The sequence below is a fragment of the Aethalodelphis obliquidens genome, unplaced genomic scaffold (genome assembly GCF_003676395.1).
Source record: "Aethalodelphis obliquidens isolate GAN/ISIS:26980383/991018 unplaced genomic scaffold, ASM367639v1 scaffold72, whole genome shotgun sequence".
NCBI classification, from domain to species: Eukaryota; Metazoa; Chordata; class Mammalia; order Artiodactyla; family Delphinidae; genus Aethalodelphis; species Aethalodelphis obliquidens.
Window position 1 is genome coordinate 3,649,715 of NW_020838016.1, and position 26,083 is coordinate 3,675,797.

The following is a 26,083-nucleotide window of genomic DNA, read 5'->3' on the forward strand; positions in this document are numbered from 1 at the left end:
TAATAACAAATGGGTGAATTACTTAGGACATGTTTTGACATGGGACATTAAAAATTTTTTTAAACACTGAGAAAAATTGAACTGCTTTGGAAGTTCACGTAATAAATGATATTTTAATTCCATGTTTTATTACCTCCAGCAGATGGTGTTACAGTCGTTTCTGGTCTGTTTTTAGCCTTATGGGGCAATAACCTGTTGGCTATTATTCACAGATTAAAATAATAAACCCTAGCCTCCCCTGAAAATTATTTACTTTTACTTAATTTTAGTAAAAACAAAGCCGGGGGAAATTTCCATTACTGCTTGTCTCAATGGAAAGAGTGGAGGGCAGGGGGAAGAATTCTTCAATGAAAGAGGAAGATTTTTTTTTAAGCTATACTATAATATTTAAGTCTAGTGAAACCTTACAAATTTCACTAATTGAGGGGGAAACCTGTCTGAATTACTAGAAAGTACGAATTAAAATTTTAATGTTTAATTTTTTAAAACTATTAATTTCAAAATTAAAGAGTAAAACTATTATCAGAGTATTGCCAGGTGTGAACTTTAGCTGGATCTATCTTAATAATGTGGTAAAGATCATTCATAGTTGTTAAAAATGATTAAAGAAGACAATTTAGGTGATCAAACAGGCTTTATTTAACACTTCATGAAGTAGAATCTCCTTTTGGAGAGTGGCAAAATGGAGTGGAAGGCAAGAAGCTTTTATAGGATAAAAAATGAAGAAAAAGGAAGAGGCAAATATCTGATTGGCTGGGGCCCCATAGTCAACCTTGTTTGGGGTGAGAAGGCCCACAGTTGGCTTGGCATTTGGGGATTAGCTGACTGAATATACAACATTTTTGGTCAAGTGGACCATTTACAGGGACACATAAGTTATCCAAGTTTTGGTTTGATGACATGGCAGAAGCAGCTCCATCTTGAGCCTAGAAGTTTATTTTAACATAGTTAATACATTATTGGTATGCAAAATGGAGGTTGCTAAAATGCTTTAAAATGCTTTTAAAAAGATAGTTTCTAAATAGCTTAAACATGTACTGTGTACAGCACACAGTTGGGGATAAAGATAAATCAGACATCATGAGCTTTGTGGAGCTCACAGTCTAGTAGGAGAGATGAGCTATTTACTGTGATGCAAAGTAGAAAGAATGGATTCCATGAAAGAGATAAGTGAAGTGCTACAGAGTTCAGAGGATGGAGAGAGAGATCCCAGCTTGTGGAATTCAAGGAAGTTTCTCTGGAGGAAATAGCATTTGGATGTGGATACCCTACTCTTATCCAATTAATTTACTTAAGGTCCTAAATGTTGGTGTTATTACAGTGTTAATGATACTAAGGGTAGAGGTTTATTTCTCACATTGGCTTAGACCATTTCCATACTGTTCCAGGACATCAAAATGTACCTTAATCTTCTCCATCTATCTTACAAATATAAGCCTTTGGTCCTAGGAGAATCCAGTAAGGGAGGCTAGATGGATAGATCATAAATCCATTGTTTCTCTCAAACCCAGGCTCTCTGGTAGTCTAATCTTGATGATCAAGGGCAAACGAAATGGGCTTAACAGAACTCCCCTTCCAAGAGAGTATAAAGGGAAGTATCAGGCTGCTGTGCTTATATTATTTCAATTTCCAAGTTAGTAGAATTCACACTAATAAAGTAAAGGGTTAAATGGGTGGGACCCATCTCCCATCATTTTTCTGCAGTTTTTAAGTCAGACTCTAAGCAGACATTCTATCTCACAATCTAATTCGTACCTTATCTTCTCTTTTACCACTTCAGACTCCAAAATTGTAATCTCTGGCTCCCAAACATACCCCTATAGAAATGTAAGCATATGCAGAGAGATTTATGAATTCCTCTCAAGTTTCTTTGCCTGAGCCACTATCCTCTATTGGCCTTTATTTAGCAAATGGTAGCGTTAAATAAGTATTTATTGAATGAATAAACAAAAAAGTGAATGAATAATCAGATGAAGGGATTTTTGCTTGTCTGCTTTGCCCCTTCTCAAATGGAAACTCTGCCCTCTTGCCTGAAGGCCATCTCTTTCCCCGCCCTTGGCTTCTCAAGGGTGCATGCAAAAGGACCTGACATAAGGTTCCCTTCTAGGACTTGAGGGTGGTGCCTCAGCAAGACTCAAATATCTCACCCAGACCTCTGGCCTCTTAATTCCTCTAGCTTTTAACACCTAAAAACCTATGGTGTTCTGGGGAAAATCCCATCACCTTCCCTGGCAAGAGGGGAGAACCCCATTAAAAGTGTAGATCATTTTACCTTATCGCAGGATGGAAATTTCTTGATTATAGACTGTAGGCATTTTGAGGAGAGGGTGCTCCCTTATTAACCATTGCACCCTCAAGCCCTAGTGTAGTACCTCCATATACAAGCTGCTTGTTTAAATCCTGAAAATTCCTTTTCCCCATTCTCAGAAGTCCCATCTTCATCCCCATGGATTTAGGTTGGAAAAGAACTTTTCTGGACACTTAATTTCAGTACAGTTGTTTGTTTTTGTTTGTTTGTTTTTGGATGCCCAAGAGGGTCAGAGTAATCTTTTAAGGTGGGAAGGATTTACACTTATTACTAGCACTCACTTTGTTTTTTCTGACCCTGATCAGGAATATGTGTCTGAGATACCATTCCAGGGGCAATAATGGGCCTTCCTAGGTTAATGATCTAACATTACAGGTTTTTTCAAAGTTTAGATATTATATTCTATAATTTCATATATATATTTAAATGCAGAATAATTATGTAAATAAATAAAATTGTATCAAAGCACACTTTTGGAACCTTATTAAAAGTTTCTTCTGGAGCATTTCTCTTTTTACTTTCTAGGTTTTTATCCGTGCCTTCATTAAGATGAACCAGCCATGTCATTGAGGGAAAATGTTTCTTCTCCCCCAGCTTTATAGGTGCTGATGGTTTCTTGAGTTCAGTGCTGGGAATGTTTGACTAGAAATCAAAACACTCAAATAGGAAACCATTCTCCCTTCTACTTCATTAACCACCATGCAGATTAATAAAAGTAAAAAGGAATCTGGCCAGGGGCAAATATAAATTTGCAGAATGAGTTCAACCAGTGTTCCCCCTCCACCTTTAATGTCTTCTGAGATCAGGTCCTTTTGCATCTCCATCCGTTCTAATTAATCAACATCACTTATCTCAGATATGTCCCCACCTGTATTCAAAAGAATATGATAGATATGTATGTACTAATGTAGAAAAATGGTCAAGATAAATAGATAAAAATGTAAATTGCAAAACAGATGTACCAATGTGATCCCTTTTTGTTATTGATATGTCTGTGTGTACACAAAAAAATGGGGGGGGGGTAAATATGCTCCCAATTATGCATGTTCTTCTAGAAGTAAAATGCGAGACCCAGATATCCAGGTACTTCTGCTAAGTATAGCCCCCCCTACAGCCTCCAGAACAGGAGCGAAAAGGAGCTCCCAGAGCTCAGATTGCTCCTGGTAAGCAGTCCTCAGTTCCCCTCACCATTTCTGCCTTAAGACCATCAGGACTAATCTGATATGCCCTTCATCCCTGTTTACATTAGTCACCAGGGAAGTCTAGGAATCCAGATCATCACTTTCCTCCTCACCCTACTCTTGTACATCCCCTTTTCTGAGCCCAGCCCTAAAATCCTTTCACCATGCCCTCTTGATCATCCACTGGCAAAATGTCCTAGGTCATCAAACTCTTTTCTAAACATTCCCTTTACCTTCTTGTTCTAACTGAAACCTGTTTCTCCCTAAGAGTACTATAGCCATGTGAAATGATGGCACTTTTCTTTCCCACTCCACCCCCTGTCTCACTGGATCTAGAGGAAGCAGTAAATGTTCTTACGTTTCATTGCAGCTTCCAGGCTATTCTTTTTCCCACCTCTCTGAAACTACCCCCCCCCCCCCAACTTTGAGCTAATGTCATCAGACTTGCCACCCACTGCCCCTCCTTGATTTTAGTCATCTACCACCCCCAGGTCCCTTCCCTTATTTCTTGAAGATTTTAACTCCTGGCTGTACTTTGCAATACTACTTGCTAACATTCTTGTGAGTTTTCAGTAGATGAGGCATTCAGTACCTGGGCTTCTCAGTTCTTTGATCTCTCCTCCAGTGAGCTTGTCCTCTGCCCTTCTTTAGCTGCTCATTCTCTGGTCCTTTGTTTATGTCAGTGGCTTTAAAAATATGGTTCCCAACTAACAGCATTAGCATCACCTGGGAGCTGGATAGAAATGCATATCCTCAGGCCCCGGCCCAGGCCTACTAAATTAAAACTCTGAGGTTGAGGCCCAGCAACCTGTGCTTTAACAAGCCCTTTAGGTGATTCTCATACATGATCTTGTTTGAGAACCACTGTCATAGTTCATCATTAAAATCACTCTCTGAATGTACTCTGTTTCCATGCCTTGCCTTCATTTTGTGGTACTCATCTGGGAAAACTCCAACTGATGTTAAATGTGTTTCTGTCTACTCTGGGCTTTTATTTGTGCAGCTGACCTTGGCTGGAGAATATCACACAACCATACTGAGTGGTCTTCTGTTAAATTTATGACTGCCAACATACAGTGTGCCTTTAGCACTCTGGCAGTCCTACTACGTTTCCCTACTCCCTCACTTTCCCGCTCTGCAAATGACTCTTTCGTAGCTTCTTCTCTGTCCTCTAACATCTCCTCTTTCATCCTTGCCCTCAGCAAATTACTTTGGTTCCTATTTTACTGAGAAAACTGAAGCAATACGAGGAGACCTGTAGCCACCCACCTAGCCATATCAGTACCTATATACTTTCCCTTCCCTTCTGTTGCTGTGCATATACAGTCCGGGCACCTTTCTAAGGCCATCCTCTATACTTGTGCTCTAGATCCCCACCTCTCCCATCAACCCACGGACACTCCTCCAGTGATTGACCCTTTTCTCCCCTGCAGTCATCAGTTTTTTCCCTTTGATCATTCTGTCAGCATAAACATACAACAATTCTGCCCTCTTTAAAACCAGGCATCCAAAAGGCACTTTGACATCCAAGAGACACAGCTCCATCAGCTGTTATATTTGCAACATAATGCTCAGCCCTAGGGTCCTTGACCATCAATTCTAGCCTTCTCTTTTTTTTTTTTTTTTTTACATCTTTATTGGAGTATAATTGCTTTACAATGGTGTGTTAGTTTCTGCTTTATAACAAAGTGAATCAGCTATACATACATCCTCATATCTCCTCCCTCTTGCGTCTCCCTCCCACCCTCCCTATCCACCCCTCTAGGTGGTCACAAAGCACTGAGCTGTGCTATGTGGCTGCTTCCCACTAGCTATCTATTTTACATTTGGTAGTGTATATATGCCACTCTCTCACTTCGTCCCAGCTTACCCTTCGCCCTCCCCGTGTCCTCAAGTCCATTCTCTATGTCTGCATCTTTATTCCTGTCCTGCCCCTAGGTTCTTCATAACCTTTTTTTTTTTTTAGATTCAGATTCCATATGTATGTGTCAGCATACAGTATTTGTTTTTCTCTTTCTGACTTACTTCACTCTGTATGACAGACTCTAGGTCCATCCACCTCACTACAAATAACTCAATTTCGTTTCTTTATATGGCTGAGTAGTATTCCATTGTATATATGTGGCACATCATCTTTATCCATTCATCTGTTGATGGACACCTAGGTTGCTTCCATGTCCGGGCTATTGTAAATAGAGCTGCAGTGAACATTGTGGTACGTGACTTTTTTTTTTTCTTTTCCTATGTTTTCCTCTAAGAGTTTTATACTGTCCAGTCTTACATTTAGGTCTCTAATCCATTTTGAGTTTATTTTTGTATATGGTGTTAGAGAGTGTTCTAATTTCATTCTCTTAACATAGCTTTCCAGTTTTCCCAGCACCACTTATAGAAGAGACTGTCTTTTCTCCATTGTATATCCTTGCCTTCTTTGTCATAGATTAGTAGACCACAGGTGCGTGGGTTTATCACTGGGCTTTCTATCCTGTTCCATTGATCTATATTTCTGTTTTTGTTCCAGTACCATACTGTCTTGATTACTGTAGCTTTGTAGTATAGTCTGAAGTCAGGGAGTCTGATTCCTCCAGGTGCATTTTTTTCCCTCGAGACTGCTTTGGCTATTCGGGGTCTTTTGTGTCTGCATACAAATTTTAAGATTTTTTTGTTCTAGTTCTGTAAAAAATGACATTGGTTATTTGTTAGGGATTGCATTGAATCTGTAGATGGCTTTGGGTTGTATAGTCATTTCACAATATTGATTTTTCCAATCCAAGAACATGGTATATCTCTCCATCTGTTTTTATCATCTTTAATTTCTTGGATCAGTGTCTTATAGTTTTCTGCATACAGGTCTTTTGTCTCCCTAGGTATTTTATTCTTTTTGTTGCAATGGTAAGTGGGAGTGTTTCCTTGATTTCTCCTTCAGATTTTTCATGATTAGTGTATAGGAAAGTAAGAGATTTCTGTGCATTAGTTTTGTATCCTGCTGCTTTACCAAATTTCATTGATTAGCTCTAGTAGTTTTCTGGTAGCATCTTTAGGCTTCTCTATGTATAGTATCGTATCATCTGCAAACAGTGACAGTTTTTCTTCTTCTTTTCCAATTTGTATTCCTTTTATTTCTTTTTCTTCTCTGATTGCCGTGGCTAGGACTTGCAAAACTATGTTGAAGAATAGTGGCAAGAGTGGACATCCTTGTCGTGTTCCTGATTTTAGAAGAAATGCTTTCAGTTTTTCACCATTGAGAATGATGTTTGCTGTGGGTTTGTCGTATATGGCCTTTATTATGTTGAGGTAGCTTCCCTCTTTGCCCACTTTCTGGAGAGTTTTTATCATAAATGGGTGTTGAATTTTGTCAAAAGCTTTTTCTGCATCTATTGAGATGGTCTTATGGTTTTTCTTCTTCAATTTGTTAATATGGTGTATCACATTGATTTTGAGGATATTGAAGAATCCTTGCATCCTTGGGGTAAATCCCACTTGATCATGGTGTATGATCCTTATAATGTGTTGTTGGATTCTGTTTGTGAGTATTTTGTTGAGGATTTTTGCATCTATATTCATCAGTGATATTGGACTGTAATTTTCTTTTTTTGTAGTATCTTTGTTTGGTTTTGGTATCAGGGTGATGGTGGCCTTGTAGAATGAGTTTGGGAGTGTTCCTTCCTCTGCAATTTTTTGGTAGAGTTTGAGAAGGATGGGTGTTAGCTGTTCTCTAGATTGTTGATAGAATTCACCTGTGAAGCCATCTGGTCCTGGACATTTGTTTGTTGGAAGATTTTTAATCACAGTTTCAATTTCATTACTTGTGATTGGTTGGTTCCTATTTTCTATTTCTTCCTGGTTCAGTCTTGGAAGGTTATATACATTTCTAAGAATTTGTCCATTTTGTCCAGGTTGTCCATTTTATTGGCATAGAGTTGCTTGTAGTAGTCTCTTAGGATGCTTTGTATTTCTGTGGTGTCTGTTGTAGCTTCTCCTTTTTCCTTTCTGATTTTCTTGATTTGAGTTCTCTCCCTCTTGATGAGTCTGGCTAATGGCTTCTCAATTTTGTTTATCTTCTCAAAGAACCAGCTTTTAGTTTTATTTATTTTTACATCTTTATTGGAGCATAATTGCTTTACACAATTTTCTGTTTCTGCTTTATAACAAAGTGAATCAGTTATACATATACATATGTTCCCATATCTCTTTCCTTTTGCGTCTCCCTCCCGCCCCAGCTTTTAGTTTTATTGATCTTTGCTATTGTTTTCTTTGTTTCTATTTCATTTATTTTTGCTCTGACCTTTATGATTTCTTTCCTTCTGATAACTTTGGGTTTTGTTTGTTCTTCTTTCTCTAGTTCCTTTAGGTGTGATGTTACATTGTTTATTTGAGATTTTTCTTGTTTCTTGAGGTAGGATTGTATTGCTATAAATTTCCCTCTTAGAACTGCTTTTGCTGCATCCCATAGGTTTTGGATTGTCGTGTTTTCATTGTCATTTGTCTCTAAGTATTTTTTGATTTCCTCTTCAATTTCTTCAGTGATCTCTTGGTTATTTAGTAGCATATTGTTTAGCCTCCATGTGTTTGTGTTATTTTATGTTTTTTTCCCTGTAACCGATTTCTAATCACATAGCGTCATAGGCAGAAAAGATACTTGATATGATTTCAATTTTCTTAAATTTACTGTGGCTTGATTTGTGACCCAAGATGTGATCTATCCTGGAGAATGTTCCACGTGCACTCGAGAAGAAAGTGTAATATGCTATTTTTGGATCGAATGTCCTATAAATATCAATTAAATCTATCTGGTTTATTTTGTCATTTAAAGCTTGTGTTTCCTTATTAATTTTCTGTTTGGATGGTCTCTCCATTGGTCTAAGTGAGGTGTTAAACTCCCCCACTATTATTGTGTTACTGTCAATTTTCTCTTTTATAGCTGTTAGCAATTGCCTTATGTATCGAGGTGCTCCTTTGTTGGGTGCATATATATTTATAATTGTTATATCTTTTTCTTGGATTGATCCCTTGATCATTATGTAGTGTCTTTCCTTGTCTTTTGTAACATTATTTTAAAGTCTATTTTATCTGATATGAGTATTGCTACTCCAGCTTTCTTTTGTTTTCCATTTGCGTGGCATATCTTTTTCCATCCCCTCACTTTCAGTCTGTTTGTGTCCCTAAATCTGAAGTGGGTCTCTTATAGACAGCATATATATGGATCTTGTTTTTGTATCCATTCAGCGAGCCTGTGTCTTTTTTTTTTTTTTTTTCCAGATTCAGCCACTTTACTAAATCATTAAAATAATAAAAGTAATGAAAACATTATAATTCCTTTAAAGCAATAAAGGTCTGAGGCACTCTGGGAAAGATGTTCTCATACAAATGTAACATGTCAGTGGTATCGAATTATCTTAGAATAAACTTACCAGATACCTAGTAATCAAGTACTCTCTAATGACAATGACCTTGATCTGATATGTCTTCACTGGATGCACTCCCATTTGGACTGAACTACTGAAAGGAACACAGATGTTGGGCAGCTGAGGTCATTTCTAATGAGGTTCCCAACTATGTAAAGGAGAATTGTGGTAGCACACCAAGGACAGCTGCATCCCTGCAAGGCAACAGTCCAATTTCAAAGAAGTTCCTTTCTCATCCCCACCAGGTTTATTAAACATTAGCATTTCCAGACTCTGCTCACTGCTGGAGAGATTTCAGAACTGTCTTTCCCCATCAACCCCCACAGTGCAGCCTCCACCCTTCTCTGAATATCTCCAAGGTATGCCTTTGAAATAAGAGAGAAGGGAGCGTTTTTCCTACCATTATGACCAAACAGAGGTCTGAAATAGCAACGTATTACAAAAATCCCATTCTCTGCAACAGCCAGCTTCCGCTTGGAGCGTGGCTATTTTTGCCATAAACTAGATTTTTTAAAACCTGATCATCTTTTTCCAAAGTGAATTTTGCCATAGCCATTCACGCACACAGAGTCCACACTGGAAAGTCTCACTGACCGAGTGCTTCCTTACACACAATTACGAGGGTAAATTAGCAGGGGAGGAGGGAGGCTAATTCCCAGCTGGGAATTAAATCACTGCAAATGACGGGTCCATTTACGACAGCATAGAACCCTGTCAGAATCAACACAAACCCCAGGTCACATAGTGTTTGGTAATTACATATATGGAATTTAAAATGTATACGTATATATTTCCATACATATATAATTAAAAAAAAAAATCGGGAGCAAAATATGTTGCTAAAGTTTCAGGGATTCTCATCTCCAACATTCACCTGGAAAGCAGGTGGCTCTGAAGGCCCGGTTGTGGCAGTGATAAAAGCAACTAGAAGCAGGTTTAAGTAAAAGTGCTCAAAGGGCAAATGAGAAAACAGGGACGCAGAGATTTTTTTGTGTGGGGAGAGGGGAGCATTGAAAGGAGTTGAGAATGCTTCCTTTATTCTTCTTGGCTTTTTCAGACCCAAGACAAGTTCTTGAGGACACACATCAAATGCTGTAGTCCTTCCTTATCTATAGTCGAAACAAAACAAGTTATAAAAAATGTCCTCTTCCATCCTGTACTCTCAATAAAACGCCGAGTACAGCCAGAAGGTATCACTGAGATGTGCCATCTCGGGAGAAATTAAAATTGGGACATGAAGTGAGGCCGCGCGCTATCGAGTCGCCGGGTTAGGATTTCGCAGCCAGTGTCCGTGACCAGCAGGGTGTGCTCGAACTGGGCAGACCGTTTCCCATCTCTCGTCACTGCTGTCCAGCCATCCGGCCAGGTTTCATCCTGCCATCCGCCTTCACAAATCATTGGCTCAATTGTAAATACGTGGCCGGCCTTCATCACTCCAACTGCTTTATTTTTGGCATAGTGGGGTACATTGGGGGCCGTATGAAAAAGCTTGTGGATTCCATGCCCACAATAGCTTCGAACAACTGAAAATCCATTTGCTTGGGCATGCTTCTGAATAATGTTTCCCAATTCTCTGTATCGAACACCAGGTTTCACTGCATCAATGGCTTGCATCAGGCACTCATACGTGGTCTGAACCAGTTTCCGAGCTCCCTCATCCACGTCTCCAACAAAAAACGTCTCATTCAGGTCCCCATGATAACCATTGCGATAAAGAGTGATGTCCACATTAACAATATCACCTTCTTGCAAGGGCCGTCTGTCTGGAATTCCATGGCAGATCACTTCATTCACTGAAGTACAACAAGACTTTGGGAAATTATAATAATTCAGGGGAGAAGGATAGCAATTTCTTGCAATGCATGCTAAGTGTACAGCATGATCTATTTCTTCAGTAGTTACACCTGGTTTAATCATATCAGCAGCAATGTCCAGTACTTCTCTGGCAAGCCTACATACGAGTCGCATGCCTTCTATATCTTCAGATGAGAGTAACTTAATTTGAGAAGTACCCTTAAGAGCCTGCTCAGACTCAGACATTCCTAAAGGGTGATCAGCATAGTCTGGTCTTTGAATATAACTTGGCACTGGCCTTGTTGGCATCAGTGGATAATGTGGTCTGAGTTTACCAGTATATCGATAACCTGCCCATGGGTCAGTGTTGATATCACCTTCCACAGTCCAGGGAGACACAGATTCTCGCTTGGCCTTTTCATCTTTTAGCTGATGAATGACTTTCAAGTCAACATTTTAAGTTGCTTAGAAAATTTGATGAGTATCATTTGCTTGCTTTCTTATGTAGTAACTTGTGAGTAGCCCAGCTTCCTTTAAAACATTCCTGCGAGCAGAAGTACGAGCCCTGTGTCCCCAGCTTGATGCAGGTGGGACACTGGAGCTTGGCCTCACTGCTGCAACCGTCCGTCTCGCACACACGCGTCTCCACGGCCGCCATGCTGGCTGGCTGATGGAGGAGCACCTCCGAGCCTGTGTCTTTTGGTCAGAGCATTTAATCCATTCCCGTTTAAGAGAATTATCGATATGTATGTACCTATTACCATTTTCTTAATTGTTATGGGTTTGTTTTTGTAGGTCCTTTTCTTCTCTTGTGTTTCCCACTTAGAGAAGTTCCTTTAGCATTTGTTGTAGAGCTGGTTTGGTGGTGCTGAATTCTCTTAGCTTTTACTTGTCTAAAGCTTTTGATTTCTCCATTAAATCTTAATGAGATCCTTGCAGGGTAGAGTATCTTGGTTGTAAGTTTCCCTTTCATCTCTTTAAATACATCATGCCACTCCCTTCTGGCTTGTAGAGTTTCTGCTGAGAAATCAGCTGTTAACCTTCTGGGAGTTCCCTTGTATGTTATTTTTCCCTTGTTGCTTTTAATAATTTTTCTTTGTCTTTAATTGTTGTCAGTTTGATTACTGTGTGTCTTGGCATGTTTCTCCTTAGGTTTATCCTGCCTGGGACTCTCTGCACTCCCTGGACTTGGGTGGCTATTTCCTTTCCCATGTTAGGGAAGTTTTTGACTATAATTTCTTCAAATATTGTCTCTGGTCTCGTAGGCTGTCTTCATTTCTTTTTATTCTTCTTACTTTATTCTGTTCCACGGCAGTGAATTCCACCATTCTGTCTTCCAGGTCAGTTATCTGTTCTTCTGCCTCAGTTATTCTGCTATTGATTCCTTCTAGTGCAGTTTTCATTTCAGTTATTGTATTGTTCCTCTCTGTTTGTTCTTTAATTCTTCTAGGTGTTTGTCCTTTAAGTCTTCTAGGTCTTTGTTAAACATTTCTTGCATCCTCTCGATCTTTGCTTCCATTCTTTTTCCGAGGTCCTGTATCATCTTCACTATCATTATTCTGAATTCTTTTTCTGGAAGGTTGCCTATCTCCACTTTATTCAGTTGTTTATCTGGGGTTTTATCTTTTTCCTTCATCTGGTACATAGCCCTCTGCCTTTTCATCTTGTCTGTCTTTCTGTGAATATGGGTTTTGTTCCACAGGACGCAGGATTGTAGTTTTCTTGCTTCTCACATGACTTTTTGAATTACGGTTTTCTCAGGGTATATGCCCAGTAGTGGGATTGCTGGGTTGTATGGTAGTTCTATTGTTAGTTTTTTAAGGAACCTCCATACTGTTCTCCATAGTGGCTGTATCAATTTACATTCCCACCAGCAGTGCAAGAGGGTTCCCTTTTCTCTACACCCTCTCCAGTATTTATTTTTTGTAGATTTTTTGATGATGGCTACTCTGACTGGTGTGAGGTGATACCTCATTGTAGTTTTGATTTGCATTTCTGTAATGATAAGTGATGTTGAGCATTCTTTCATGTGTCTGTTGGCAATCTGTATATCTTCTTTGGCAAAATGTCTATTTAGGTCTTCTGCCCATTTTTGGATTGGGTTGTTTGTTTTTTGATATTTAGCTGCCTGAGCTGCTTGTAAATTTTGGAGATTAATCCTTTGTCAGTTGCTTTATTTGCAAATACTTTCTCCCATTCTGAGGGTTGTCTTTTCATCTTGCTTATGGTTTCCTTTGCTGTGCAAAAGATTTTACGTTTCATTAGGTCCCATTTGTTTATTTTTTTTATTTCCATTTCTCTAGGAGGTGGGTTAGAAAGGATCTTGCTGTGATTTATGTCATAGAGTGTTCTGCCTATGTTTTCCTCTAAGAGTTTTATAGTGTCTGGCCTTACATTTAGGTCTTTAATCCATTTTGAGTTTATTTTTGTGTATGGTGTTAGGGAGTGTTCTAATTTCATTCCTTTACACGTAGCTGTCCAGTTTTCCCAACACCACTTATTGAAGAGGCTATCTTTTCTCCATTGTATGTTCTTGCCTCCTTTATCAAAATTAAGGTGACCATATGTGCGTGGGTTTATCTCTGAGCTTTCTATCCTGTTCCATTGATCTGTATTTCTGGTTTTGTGCCAGTACCATACTGTCTTGATTACTGTAGCTTTATAGTATAGTCTGAAGTCAGGGAGCCTGATTGCTCAATCTCCATTTTTCGTTCTCAAGATTGCTTTGGCTATTTGGGGTCTTTTGTGTTTCCATACAAATTGTGAAATTTTTTGTTCTAGTTCTGTGGAAAATGCCATTGGTAGTTTGATAGGGATTGCACTGAATCTGTAGATGGCTTTGGATAGTATAGTCATTTTCACAATATTGATTCTTCCAATCCAGGAACATGGTATATCTCTCCATCCGTCTGTGTCATCTTTGATTTCTATCATCAGTGTCTTACAGTTTTCTGAGTACAGGTTTCTTACCTCCTTAGGGAGGTTTATTTCTAGGTATTTTATTCTTTTTGTTGCAGTGGTAAATGGGGGTGCTTCCTTAATTTCTCTTTCAGATTTTTCATCATTAGTGTATAGGAATGCAAGAGATTTCTGTGCATTAATTTTGTATCCTGCTACTTATGAAATTCATTGATTAGCTCTAGTAGTTTTCTGGTAGCATCTTTAGGATTCTCTATACATATCATGTCATCTGCAAACAGTGACAGCTTTGCTCTTCTTTTCCGATTTGGATTCCTTTTATTTCTTTTTCTTCTCTGATTGCTGTGACTAATACTTCCAAAACTGTGTTGAATAATAGTGGTGAGAGTTGACATCCTTGTCTTGTTCCTGATCTTAGTGGAAATGGTTTCCGTTTTTCACCGTTGACAACGATGTTGGCTGTGGGATTGTCATATACCAGCCTTCTTTTTTGACATCTCTTAATTCAGCCCTCACCCAAAATTCCTGAGACATCACACACATGTAAACCGCCAACAAAGACATTGGAGCGATTGATTTTATAGTAGTGTCACCATGCATTCACTGATATTCAACATGGCAGTGTCGGTGGATTGGAAACCCTCTATTCCTTCTAACTTGAGTTGTCTAACATGTTTATAGGCCAAAATTGAATTCTTATGCTCTATAATGAACAGTCTCTACTTGAAGTAATTACTGAAGGAAGAAGAAAGGCAGACTAAGAAGTACAGAACTCTATGAACCAGAAATTCCAGTTATCCAAGAATTATAATATGTAATAATTTTAGGTTCTTAATTATCTCTGCCTGCCCCAGATCCTAGAAGAGTATCTACCCCTAAGTATTAGGAACACTGAGAGTTAAAAATATTAGATTTATGGGTGCTTTTTCCTATGGAATGTGTTCCTGTCATTTGGAGGAGTTGAAGCAAGACACAAAAATGCTTAATTAGATGTCCTCCTGTTTTGGTACAACCAATGAAGTTAAGGCTAGTGGAGCAAAGAAACCATGGATCGCCACTAACATCAACCACCAGCCTCCTTCCCCCACTCCAGTGTTGCATTACTAAAAGTAAAATAACATTCGTGACACAAAGCAAGCTATTAATAAGACAATGAGAAAACACCAAGTTGGAGCATAAAGGAGGATATAAAAATTTAGTATTAAGAGTAATTAGCTTATAATCAATTTCCTCTATTAAAGCTTATTTACAATGATATTTTAAACAAAGTCTATGATTCCAAGTTATTATTAGCTTTTTTAACTGCTCTGCCAGTTAGAGCCAAGATGAGAAAGGCTTTTTTAGGCTGAGATATAATAGTATAAAATTCACCCTTTTTAAAGTGCCTAATTCAGAATCACTATATTTGATACCCGTTACTTATATAATATTGTACATCAACTGTACCTCAGTTAAGCTATATGCCCTATAGTGTTCATTGTATCACTTTATGTTTCTACATCAATAAAATACAATCACACACACAAAAAGTGCATAATTCAGTAGATTTTAGTATATTCAACAAGATTTTGTAACCATCAGCACCAACTCCAGGACGTTTTCATCATCCCACAAAAAAATCTGTATTCATTAGCAGTCACTCCCCATTCCCCCCTCCCTCCAACCCCTGGCAATCACTGATCTTTCTTCTGTCTCCATAGATTTGCCTGTTCTGGACATTTCATGTAAACGGAATCATACGATATGTGGTCTTTTGTGTCTGGCTTCTTTCACTTAGCATAATGCTTTAAAGATTTATCATGTAGCATGTATCAGTACTTCATTCCTTTTTATGGTTAAATAATATCCCATTGTATGAATATACCACATTTTGTTTATCCATTAATCAACTGATGGACATTTCAGTTGTTTCCACTTTTTGGTTACTGTGAATAACACTGCTCTGAACATTCATGTACAAATTTTTGTGTAGACAGAAAAAGCCTTCTGATTTAGCTTTTTTTTTCAAAACAGCCAGCTTCCTTTTTAAAATCAGAAGTACCCTCTTGATGTAGCGTAACTTCCTCTTTCATATGTAACTTTTTTTTCCCCTATAGCATCTTATGAGCAAAATCTTTTGATGTCACTTCAGAGTGACTCTCATGTCTTTCTGGACCTGATTCTTCTCACCTCAACACAGGTCCTCACAGCTGAGCTGATTTCCCAGGCTTGCTATGCTACGTGTTTCTGTCACTCACTCAGATGTTCGCAGTTTTGCTGCCTTGTTTATCCCAATGGGTCTTCTTAACTCCGTGGTCTTGATCAGTTCTATTATCTCAGTCTCCAAAGTCATTGTCACCTGAGGCTGGTATGACTTTACATGTTAGTTTATAAAATAAAGGCTAGACTTATTTTAGGATAACACATTGCATATATCGATACAACATTAACTGTTTAGCAGTTTTATACAAGTCAAAATAAGTGATTCGTGTCTTCAGCAAATGTTCAAAGTTTTCTCTATCCTGTGTAATCAACCCATTTTTTCCTTAAAACATCCCATAGAGCTGATGCTTTCTGAAGAGAGTGAATTAATATTGTATATCACCACTGTCTTCATTTTCAGAGGGGGAAGGGCAGGGAGTTATGAGAGGATTTGGAAAGCTCTAGAAAATCCATTCTGAGTTCCAAACTAAACTTCAAAGACTGAATCCTACAAAAACAATATGTTGGGTGTCACACACAGTTTTATCCTTCTATCTCCTTCCCACTGTCACCTTCCTTTAGGGTATAGGCTCTTTCTGGACTCACGCCTCAGTTCTGTAGGTCATTTCAGGACATGATAAGGGAATATCTTTTCTTGCTTGATATATTGGAGGCTATCCTTAAAACAGTTCTATAGTTTTTAGTCATTTCAGAGAGGCCAGTCTCTCTCGTATGTACCCCTGTAAAACCCTGTAACCCAGGAGTCCACCACTGAGCTGGTTCTCTTTGAGAAAGGTTATCATCCTTGCTCAAGCATGTTTGCTCAAGGGAAACATATACGGAATGGTAACACAAGAAAGGAACCCCAGTCAAGGCAGCTGGATCTTAAGGTAACAACTGATATATCCCAGTCATTCCCACAGCAAGAGAGCACCAGTCTTTTCCATCCTCTAGTCAAGCTGTCTTAACACAGTTGCCCTGAAGACCAGGTTGGGCCCATGGTCCAGACAGGACATCCTCTGTCTGCAGGCAGTGTATGTGCATGAATGATCTGCAGGCCAAAAAGAGATGCAGGTTGCTGTGCAGGAAACACCTACTATTGGCTAGCTGTCTTGTTAGGATGGACTTCATGTATGCTGCAGAGGGCAGGAGAGAGTATCGCACGGTTTATTCCAGAAGGACATTGGGAAGACCCTTACAATCGACTCTTTCCATTATAACTGACAAACTTTCCATCTTTGCAAATTGAATTTATTAACTATATGTTTATAGTTTTCTATTCTTCCTCATTCTGTTTAGTTCCTCCCTGGAAAACCTCTCACCTAGAAACAGCTTTTCCCTTCCAGCCCCCAGCCCCAAGGATTGTACCATTTTCTCTGTGACTAAAGTAAAGAGAGAAGAGAGTAGATCATAGGCCGTGTTTGTGTCAATAGTGAAATTCCTTGTTTGATCTTTTTCCAGTAAAGAAGAGGTCACTCTAAAAGCCATGTTCTTTGCTGCTATGTTTCAGTTATCATATACTTCTTGAAACTAACTCACATTCTCAGACTCTTTCTTGAACCAAGCATGTATACTTCCATACAGGCACAAGTAAATATGTAAAAAGCAAATAAACAAACTTCATAATAGTCTTTTTCCATCAATAACTCATTGCCACAGACCAGTTCTTTCTTAACCCCCTTTAGGGGATCTGGCCTTTCTCCCTGTGAATTTTTTGGAAAGCCATTGGATAAATAAAAACTTAGAGCTTATTTCACCATCAAAGGACATGGAGAAATGTCTTCTTCCTGCTTAAGAGGGGTAGCAGGACAGCCTCTTAACCACTGTTCTGACTTTGAAACTCCAGAGATTTATAAGAAGTAAATGAAAGTATTTGCTGTCCTTTGCTGTAAACCAACATTGTGCTAGGTGCAATGAAGAAAAAAAGGGATCACTTCTTATCTTCTTTGTATCCTCAGCACCCAGCAAAGTAACTGCACATAATAAGTGTCAGAAATATATTTGTTGAGTGATTGAATGACTTTACAATTGACCTTACCCTGAAAAGTTTAGACACTGTTGGAAAATATTGCCGGATTATAAAATATTGCAGTAGAAGCCCTTTTACCTGAACATGATTGGGATGGATAGCTACTCAGTAGGGAATTGTAAACTCTATCCATGTATTCTGTAAAATGTGTATCTTAAACATTTTATTTTAACTTGGAACATTAATTATTCAGATCTTTTAATGTAGAGCCAAGCCTTTTCTTTGGAAATGAGTGTCATAATTGGAAATTTAAGTTTCATGACATCTTTTTGTAGTAAATCACACTCAGTATATTTGTTAACTGATTTCCAGGAACTTAAGTCAGTAGTGAAGCAATTTGAATGTAGTTACCTTCTAGATTTTAATGATTTTTCTCCTTTATCTCACCGATAACTAATTTTACAGCAGAAAAATTTTAGTAGTTTTTTGCCTTTACTGAGTATTTATAAAATATTCAACTTAGGGTTTTAGTTTTAGAAATATCAACTCTCTTTTTTCCACATTCATATTTCATTAGTTTATGTAATTGAATTATTACTGTAAAAAGTACAACCAGTATAAACAGATGGGGACAAATACAACCAACTCTTAGTAAGCATAGAACTCAACTACTGAGATAAGAAACATGAGAGCATAACAGAAACTAAACTATTAGCCATGAACCAGTGTGTCCCAGGCATTGGTGGTTCTCCTATAGGTAAAATGGAGAGCATTGGTTTGTCCAGAGAATAAGTTAAGTGGAAGTCATTCAAGAAAGACTCTACAATATTTTATTAAGAGAATTGCAATAAGGGGCTTAAATAGATAATCCTTCATGAAATAGGGAAAATTTGAGTTGAATTTCGAAGGATGGTTAAAGTGTGTATAATTTGAGGAGAAGGAGTATTCTCAGGAAGGGGATGAAAAGTCACACCCCTGAAGCCATGGGTTGTTGTAGGAAGGGGAGAAATACAACTAAGGTGTGGCTAAAGTGAAAAAGCATTAAATGACAAGTCTAAAAACCCAGCTGCATTCATAACAGACTTTTTTAATGTTTTAATTTGGTGGTAAATAATGAAGGAGGAATTAGAGCGTTATAGACAAGAGTGTAGGGAAAGCCACCTAGCTCAAAGAGTTAACCTGAATGAGAGAAAATTGGGGAGACAAAGGAAAGGCCCAGGTTGAAGCATTATACCAGTGGTTTCAATGTAATCCGCTTTCAATCATAGTATATATTGAGAGCTTTCAGGTAAGATTTTGTATGAGTGGAGAATTCTACAGCTTAAAAAGAAATTTGAAAACTACAGGTTTAGGCATATAAGCCCAATATACATGTTATAAAGTGTTACCAGAATGTCTTAAAATCGAGAAAAAACTTAAGTTGTAGGAAACAATGGAAAACCAAAGAATTTAATTCCCAGTAAATTAGACAAAGGTTCAGCAGAAGAGAATCGTAAGCTGTTATTGGTTTTGGGGTTTATTTGGTAATATTTGGTTTATATTTTCTAGAAGTAGAAAATCAGTATGGATTGAATAATATGGATGACTGAAAATAAATATTCTAAATATTAAACATGAGATAATACTTGAAGATTTGCTTGTAAATAACTATGAGGCAGCTATTCAATATATGATAAAATAATAGAATTTTTTTAAAATCTGAGATTTCTTGAAAGCTTAAGAAAAACGAGTCTCACAAATTCAAGATGTATTATGTCATTGCTATTTGATCATCTTTTGTACCTTTATTATAACCAAATGTCATTCACTTCTGTGTATCTAAATCTGCTTTCTTTTGGCATTCCATCATTCCTCTTTCTTAACTAACCAATGCTTTGACAATAAATTTTCAAATGTATCCAGATTCATAATCACTTCAAAAAAGTATGCTTGATCACTAGATGGTCTTCTGCAAACTAACCAAAAAAAAAAAAAAGAAAAAAAGATTTGATTTTAAAATCTGAGACTAACAAATCTCTGTATATTCCTGTTTGAGGATGATAGTGTTTTTCTCCATATTTTGACTGGTTATATCTAGAAGGTTTTAAACATTTGCTTCCCTTCAAATAAGAATTTTTTAAAATTATTCTTAAAATAATAGTTTCAAATTTGAAGTGCAGCATGTTCTTTTTTTCATAAAATATTAAATAGCAAAATCAAAAATGCTCTACATGTTCTCTCCTAGCTTGAGGAGAAACTGTTTTATGTGGCTTGACACCTCATGTACTCTGAGTTTAAGAAGTTAGCATTATCTGAGAAGTCACTATTTTTAGGTCCAGCTGTAATGTTTCTAACTTTGGTGCTCAGAGTAGTGGGTGCTTCCTTTCCCAGAAGGCTCTGTATTCTCCACATGGGCAGGTCAGTTTGACTTAAAGCTACCTACAAGGAGCAACAGGCCCATTGCAGCCCGTGTTTCTTACTTGAAAATTATGAGCAGGTCTTGGGAGCCACAGGCTGTATTTGGGAAGCAGCTGCATGTCAGTACAAGCATGGATTGTGGTCCCTGGAGGCTGGGAGAGCACAATGCTTGAACTTAATTTCTTTGGGAGATAAGAAGAAAAAAAATACCTTTCTACCTGACGAGATTGACAACTTATTAAGTCTGACTATCTTCAGAAGTGTGCTGGACAGTTTGATAAGTAAACATCCACTTTTCAAAGATGATGATCAAGGAAACATCTCTACGAAGGGACCCGGACTTAAGGGGAGAGTTAGCTTTCCTGGCAAGGGGCTGTGATTTTGTTCTACCGTCACGGTTTAAGAAGCGGCTGAAGTCATTTCAGCAGACACAGGTTTGAAACTTGGGTGTTTCTTTTAAAATATTTTTATTACTAATAAAACCACCCAGTGAACTAACTTACAAATAATTTTACAGCTCACTTGATATTAGATCAAGGAATTAATCTGTGTCCTCTATTCAGCTATTTCCAGAAAGCTATTTGTAGAGAGATTCCAACAGGTTTAAAAATAGACCTTCTGGACCTGAAGTACAGTACTCACATTTTTCTCTTGTAGAGAGGGAATCCAGTTTTAGAGACAATTAAATACAACTTAACAAATATTTTACAATTTAGAATTTTTCATAGAAATATCTTTGAGAAGTTAGAATTTCCATGTTAAAATCCTTGTTTGCACTTTGATTTAGTAGACTAAATTTGTATTAACATACATATATCTGTAATGAATCTTTTTTAAAAAAGAATATTGATCCTGATAGTCTTTTTTTTTTTTGAAAGAACTATTTTTATACATATAGGCAGTTGTGTGTGTGTGAGATACTGTGTGTAGGGAGCAAAGGATGGCAGTTACTACTGGGTTGTGAAAGAATGTCTTCCCTCAGCTGTGAGGTTGAGTCATTTCTGCCTGCAGGGGCTGCTTGCAGAGATCGTGCTTATTTGCTTACAACTGTAGAGCCAGTGTCTCATCAAACAAGTTACCTAGCACTGAATACAATACAGATCAAGGGCCACATCAATGATGGACATCAAGAATCCAGCAAGAAACCATAGTTTTGTAGTTATTCTGACCTAAAGTAATTTCAAATTATTTGAGTGAATGATATGAAATTGCATTTTTAAAAATAGGTCAAAAATGGTCAAATATTGGAAATGCTACAGTAACATAAGGGTACTGTTCAGAATGAATATCTAAATGATACTGTATAGGGAAAGACTGTAATGGAGAATTGAGATACTTTACACAGCTAATTCTGTTTTAATGCTGTTCCTAGATTTGAATGAAATAGTTTTATTTAAAGTGGGCAGATGCTAAACTTGGTAAATCTGACGAACTTTATATTACTGTTTTATTCTATAATGTTGTAAAGCGTCACTTTTATTAAACTACTTTAAGACTTAAATTATATGTCTCCTATTGAACCCAGTGGAAAGTAAATCAATACACCTGAAAAGTTCAAAGTAAATGCATTCTTTTTATCTTCCCTTTAAGTATTAACATCAGTTTTATTAAATATGGACTTAAACAGTGAATTAGTAAATACTTCCCTATTAGTGAACTGCTCTGTGTTAAAGTACACTGATGAAAGCAAAGAAGACTATTATATAATTGAATATTTTCCCATTCAAATTAAAACTTTGACAAATAGCCAGGGTTTCTTCTGAATGTCACTTATTTCTGTCAAAGCAAAAGTGTAGAGTTAACACTGAAGGGCTTGCTCTAAACCTTCTCCAGTATTGTGTGTTCACTAGAATATTGAGTTTCATTCCCAGTGGCACCAGTGGTCTCAATCCTATGGTTATAATTGCCCTGAAGTTATCCATAACTACCCTGGATGTCACACCATGGGAAACATTTTTGAGAAACAAAAAAGAATTTTGGTAACTGTATATTTGTAGTCTCACAACTCTCTTTCAGCATAGAATAATAGAAAGGAAATGACACTAATACAAGTGACCTAAGTAAAGCCCCTGAAGAATTATATGCCTTATTTTAGAAATTTAAGAACAGTTTCTACTGTTATTGACTCATAGGACTATGTAATAATAATTGCAGATTTAGCACTAAGGCAGAGACAATTGTTTACTTAGAAGAGATTATCAGTTTGTTAAATCAAAAGTAGTTTGTAAACTTTAAATTGCCTTACAAGTGTAAGTGATTATTTTATTTATTATTGAATCTGAAGAACCATGCCAAGTTATGTTTAATCTTTTTTTTTTTTTTTTTTTTGTGGTATGCGGGCCTCTCACTGTTGAGGCCTCTTCCGTTGCGGAGCACAGGCTCCGGATGCGCAGGCTCAGCGGCCATGGCTCACGGGCCCAGCCGCTCCGCGGCATGTGGGATCTTCCTGGACCGGGGCACGAACCTGTGTCCCCTGCACCGGCAGGCGGACTCTCAACCACTGCGCCACCAGGGAAGCCCTGTGTTTAATCTTTTGAGAACCCCATCCTTTGGCCTTGTGACTCATTTTCTTAAATAAGACATATCTCTGCCCAGCACAGTTTTGAGCCTCTTCCCTATGTTACATCCTGTAATTTCCTTTAATCCTCACAACAACCTTCTAAGAAGAAGGTTGTTGTGAGGATTAAAGGAAATTAATTGGTGAGGATTAAAGGAAATTAATCTGTTTTATTACTGAAATTCTAAAAGGTTAAGTAACTTACCTGAGGTCACAGAGCTAGTAAGCCATCACTGATTTTTGTTAAGTTTTTCATATTTCATTGGCATCACTTCCCTCTGCAATGTCTTCCTTGACTATTGCTTTATATGAGTGATATCCTGATACTGCAGCAAAGGCTTGGTGTGACCAACTGGCCTTCGTATCCCCAACAGTATTAATATATGAGCAGATTCCACTCTGTATTAATGTCAGATATTAACATGAGAAATGGGCCGTGTTTAATAAAAGTAGGAGATTAAATCATATTTATCACATATTTGTATGAATGAAGCCTGTCTTCCTATAATACTTATGCTTTTCAAAGGTAGCTAAAATTTTTACCCTGAATTTAAAAATCATGTTATAAGTCCATATGTCAAAAGGGAATATGATATTCAGATCTACTTCATACTGATAAATCATTGTTCAGACTTTAGGAATGGCGTTAGGATATAATTTAAGGAAGAAGAACACTCGAGTAATATTTTGTGTTCACAGTGAATTTAAAATAAATTTAGCTAGTCAACAGTCATGTCCATCTTTCATACCTTATGTAGCATTTAATAAGGCCATGCTCATGAGCCTTGATAGATAATTTGGTCAAAATTAAGAATAGAAATTAAACTCTGAAAATCTTCAGTGAATCTTTTTTGCTTTTTCTATTATGAATCTCAGAACTAAATTTAGTCTTCATTGCTAAAATAAACTTCTACCTGAATATTAGTGTACCTCCCTTCCCCTTTCCCTAAATCATGGTTACTCTTAGTCTCCCTGTTGCCCCCCAACCTTTTAATACTGTCCTTTCTATGTCTCTTTATGGTACACCACATCAAATCCTTTTTGGAAAAAGGAATGATATAAACTATTAAAGAATTAATAAACTGTAAAGAGAGTTTGGCTGTGGTGAAATTAATGACCATGATCCTTGTCTATCAGAGTATACTAAAAATGAGAGAATTGTGTATCTCAGAAAAAATAGCATGCCTCTGGTGGCAAGTCAGTCATCCTGGTAGAAGACATTCTAAAACTAAAATGCTTTAATTTTCTTAACAAAGACTTTCTTTGCATCAGGGACTAGCAGTGATTTTACCTAGATAAAGTCAAACTAGGGAAGAAGGTAGAAGGACAGCCCCCACAATACATTTTAGATCTACATATTTAAAAAGAACTCATTCTGTTTGCCTACTGAAGGACAGGTAGAAATGCATAGAAACACCAAGAACAGTCTTCAAGAAGAATTTACTAATCCAGGTCCAACAGACTGAGAATTCACCTTAAGGTCCTTAATATGTCAACTGACCTTGCTCTTAAATGTCTCGCTCATCACTGGTGGGAAAATGTACTGTAGGATTTTTTAAGCACAAATCTATGTAGACTCTAGTATTGACAGATGAGTAATGTACTGATTGATTCAGTGTAGATAAGCATTCCCTCAGAGCATGCTTACCCCTGTCTATAGTTGAGTGAGCTCTTCATCTGTACTGCTTCTAATTGTGGTTTCTTGTATTTATACCCAACTTCCTATTACTGGTGAGGACTTTCCAGTAATATATACTGTTTAGAATATTTGTGTCTCATAATCATATTTTCTTTCCAGATTCAAAATAAACCAGAAAAGAAACCTGGGACACCACTTCCACCTCCAGCCACCTTTGCAAGTAGTCCCCGACCTCTCTCCCCTGTTCCTCATGTGAATAATGTGAATGCAACATTATCCATAAACATTCCACGGTTCTACTTCCCTGAAGGACTCCCCGATGCCTGCAGTAATCATGAACAGACTCTAAGCAGAATTGAAACTGCTTTCATGGATATTGAAGATCAGAAAGCAGACATTTATGAAATGGGAAAAATTGCAAAGGTAATATAACTACTAAATGATGTATAATCTCCCTTTCTCTAGCAATCCCAATCTCCCTGTCTTTATTGCCTCCTTGCTCTCTGTTTGTAAGCATACATCTTTTTTTTCCATATTAGAAAAATGTATTTGATACTGATATATTAGCTATGGTTCTACTTTATGGAACTCTTAAGTGTGAAAAAAGCCTTAGTGGTTTCGTAGTCCATCCTCCCATTTAATACAGGAATTCCATCCATGGCATCACCAACACATAAATTCATTATCTGCTTGAATGCCTTCAGTGACAGGAAACTCACTACCTTGTCAAGCAGCCTGTTCCATCATTAAATAGCCTTCCTTGTTAGAAAAATCTCCCTTGTGTTGAATACAAATCTCTCTTTTTTGTTCTCATTCATTGATCATAACTCCTTGCCCTCAAACCAGACAAGGAACAATTAGGCCAGCTCAACACTGTAATTCTTCTCAGAAAAATGGATTTGCCACCAGGAAGCAAGTCTGTGATACTTTTCAATATATCCAACTGCTTCTAATTTAAGGTCTTAGTCCCTAATGCTAAGACTACTGTAATATCTTTAGTAATGGATTCTACACCTCCAGCCTCCTCCTAGAACAGTTACTACTGAGCATAATCATCAGTTTATATTTGATCATGTCATTCCCCAGCTCAGCAATATTCAGGGATTCCTACCATCTATAGGAGTGCTTTGTTTCGTTTGGGTTCTGTTTTTATGATGCATGTATACTGAAGAGTCAGATCATACCTCAGGATTTAGCAGTGGTCTCAAGCTGTGCTTCAAGAGACAGAGGGGCTTTAGTAGGCTAAGGGCTGCATGTGGACAACTAGACACCAAGTGGGAGTTCCCAAGACCCCATGCACCCTTCCACTGGGAATGCTTCCTCTGCTTTCAGGAATAATATTTGAAAGTTTGAAGACTACTGCTTTTGAGGATAAAACCCAAACTGCTGTTCCCTGCGTGGGCCTGACCCACCTGCCCTCCCACAGGCTTGCCTCTGCATTTGGGCTCTCATAGTTCTCCCCTCCAAAGTGGGCTTCCACTCTGCCACTCCCACATCACCCATCCTCTAAGACCTAGCTTCCATTGTGTCCTGAGAGACGTCCCTGAATCCCTGCCCTGTCATGTCCCATCTTCTCTCCTACCTCTAACCTCAGAACATTTGTTACTGCTGTTAAATAATTTGTAAGTAGAGTGATTTTAAGGGAAGTGAAAAAGAATCGTTTTTTTATTCCTTTTTTCATCACCCCCCCCCCAATCTTAGAACTTGCTTTTTGACCCCTCAGAATGTTTCTAGTG

General features: G+C 37.8%; 2 protein-coding genes across 5 annotated transcripts in view; one reads left to right on the forward strand and one right to left on the reverse strand.

The window, feature by feature from the left end:
- PPP2R3A (protein phosphatase 2 regulatory subunit B''alpha) overlaps positions 1-26,083 on the forward strand; it is a 229,270-nt gene that overhangs the window by 63,711 nt on the left and 139,476 nt on the right. For 3 of the 4 annotated variants that reach the window (XM_027091681.1, XM_027091683.1, XM_027091682.1), the window contains one exon: positions 24,507-24,770. In XM_027091681.1, the coding sequence (XP_026947482.1) occupies positions 24,507-24,770 (264 nt within the window). Of the gene's footprint in view, positions 1-20,376; positions 20,586-24,506; positions 24,771-26,083 lie in introns of those variants that run through there. The other variant, XM_027091684.1, reaches the window with a different exon arrangement.
- LOC113612097 (methionine aminopeptidase 1-like) lies at positions 9,408-11,362 on the reverse strand. The gene is made up of 2 exons (XM_027091686.1): positions 11,178-11,362; positions 9,408-11,107 (listed from the first exon to the last, which is right to left on the reverse strand). Exons 1-2 carry the CDS (start codon positions 11,341-11,343, stop codon positions 10,113-10,115), a joined length of 1,161 nt encoding a protein of 386 aa, XP_026947487.1. The 5' UTR covers positions 11,344-11,362; the 3' UTR covers positions 9,408-10,112.

Excerpts from the sequence above, each read along its gene's own strand:
- LOC113612097 (XM_027091686.1), bottom strand. The coding sequence starts at position 11,343 with ATGGCGGCCGTGGAGACGCGTGTGTGCGAGACGGACGGTTGCAGCAGT. Across the intron at positions 11,108-11,177 it reads GTTACTACATAAGAAAGCAA|ATGAAAAGGCCAAGCGAGAA; the intron begins GCAAATGATACT and ends ATCAGCTAAAAG.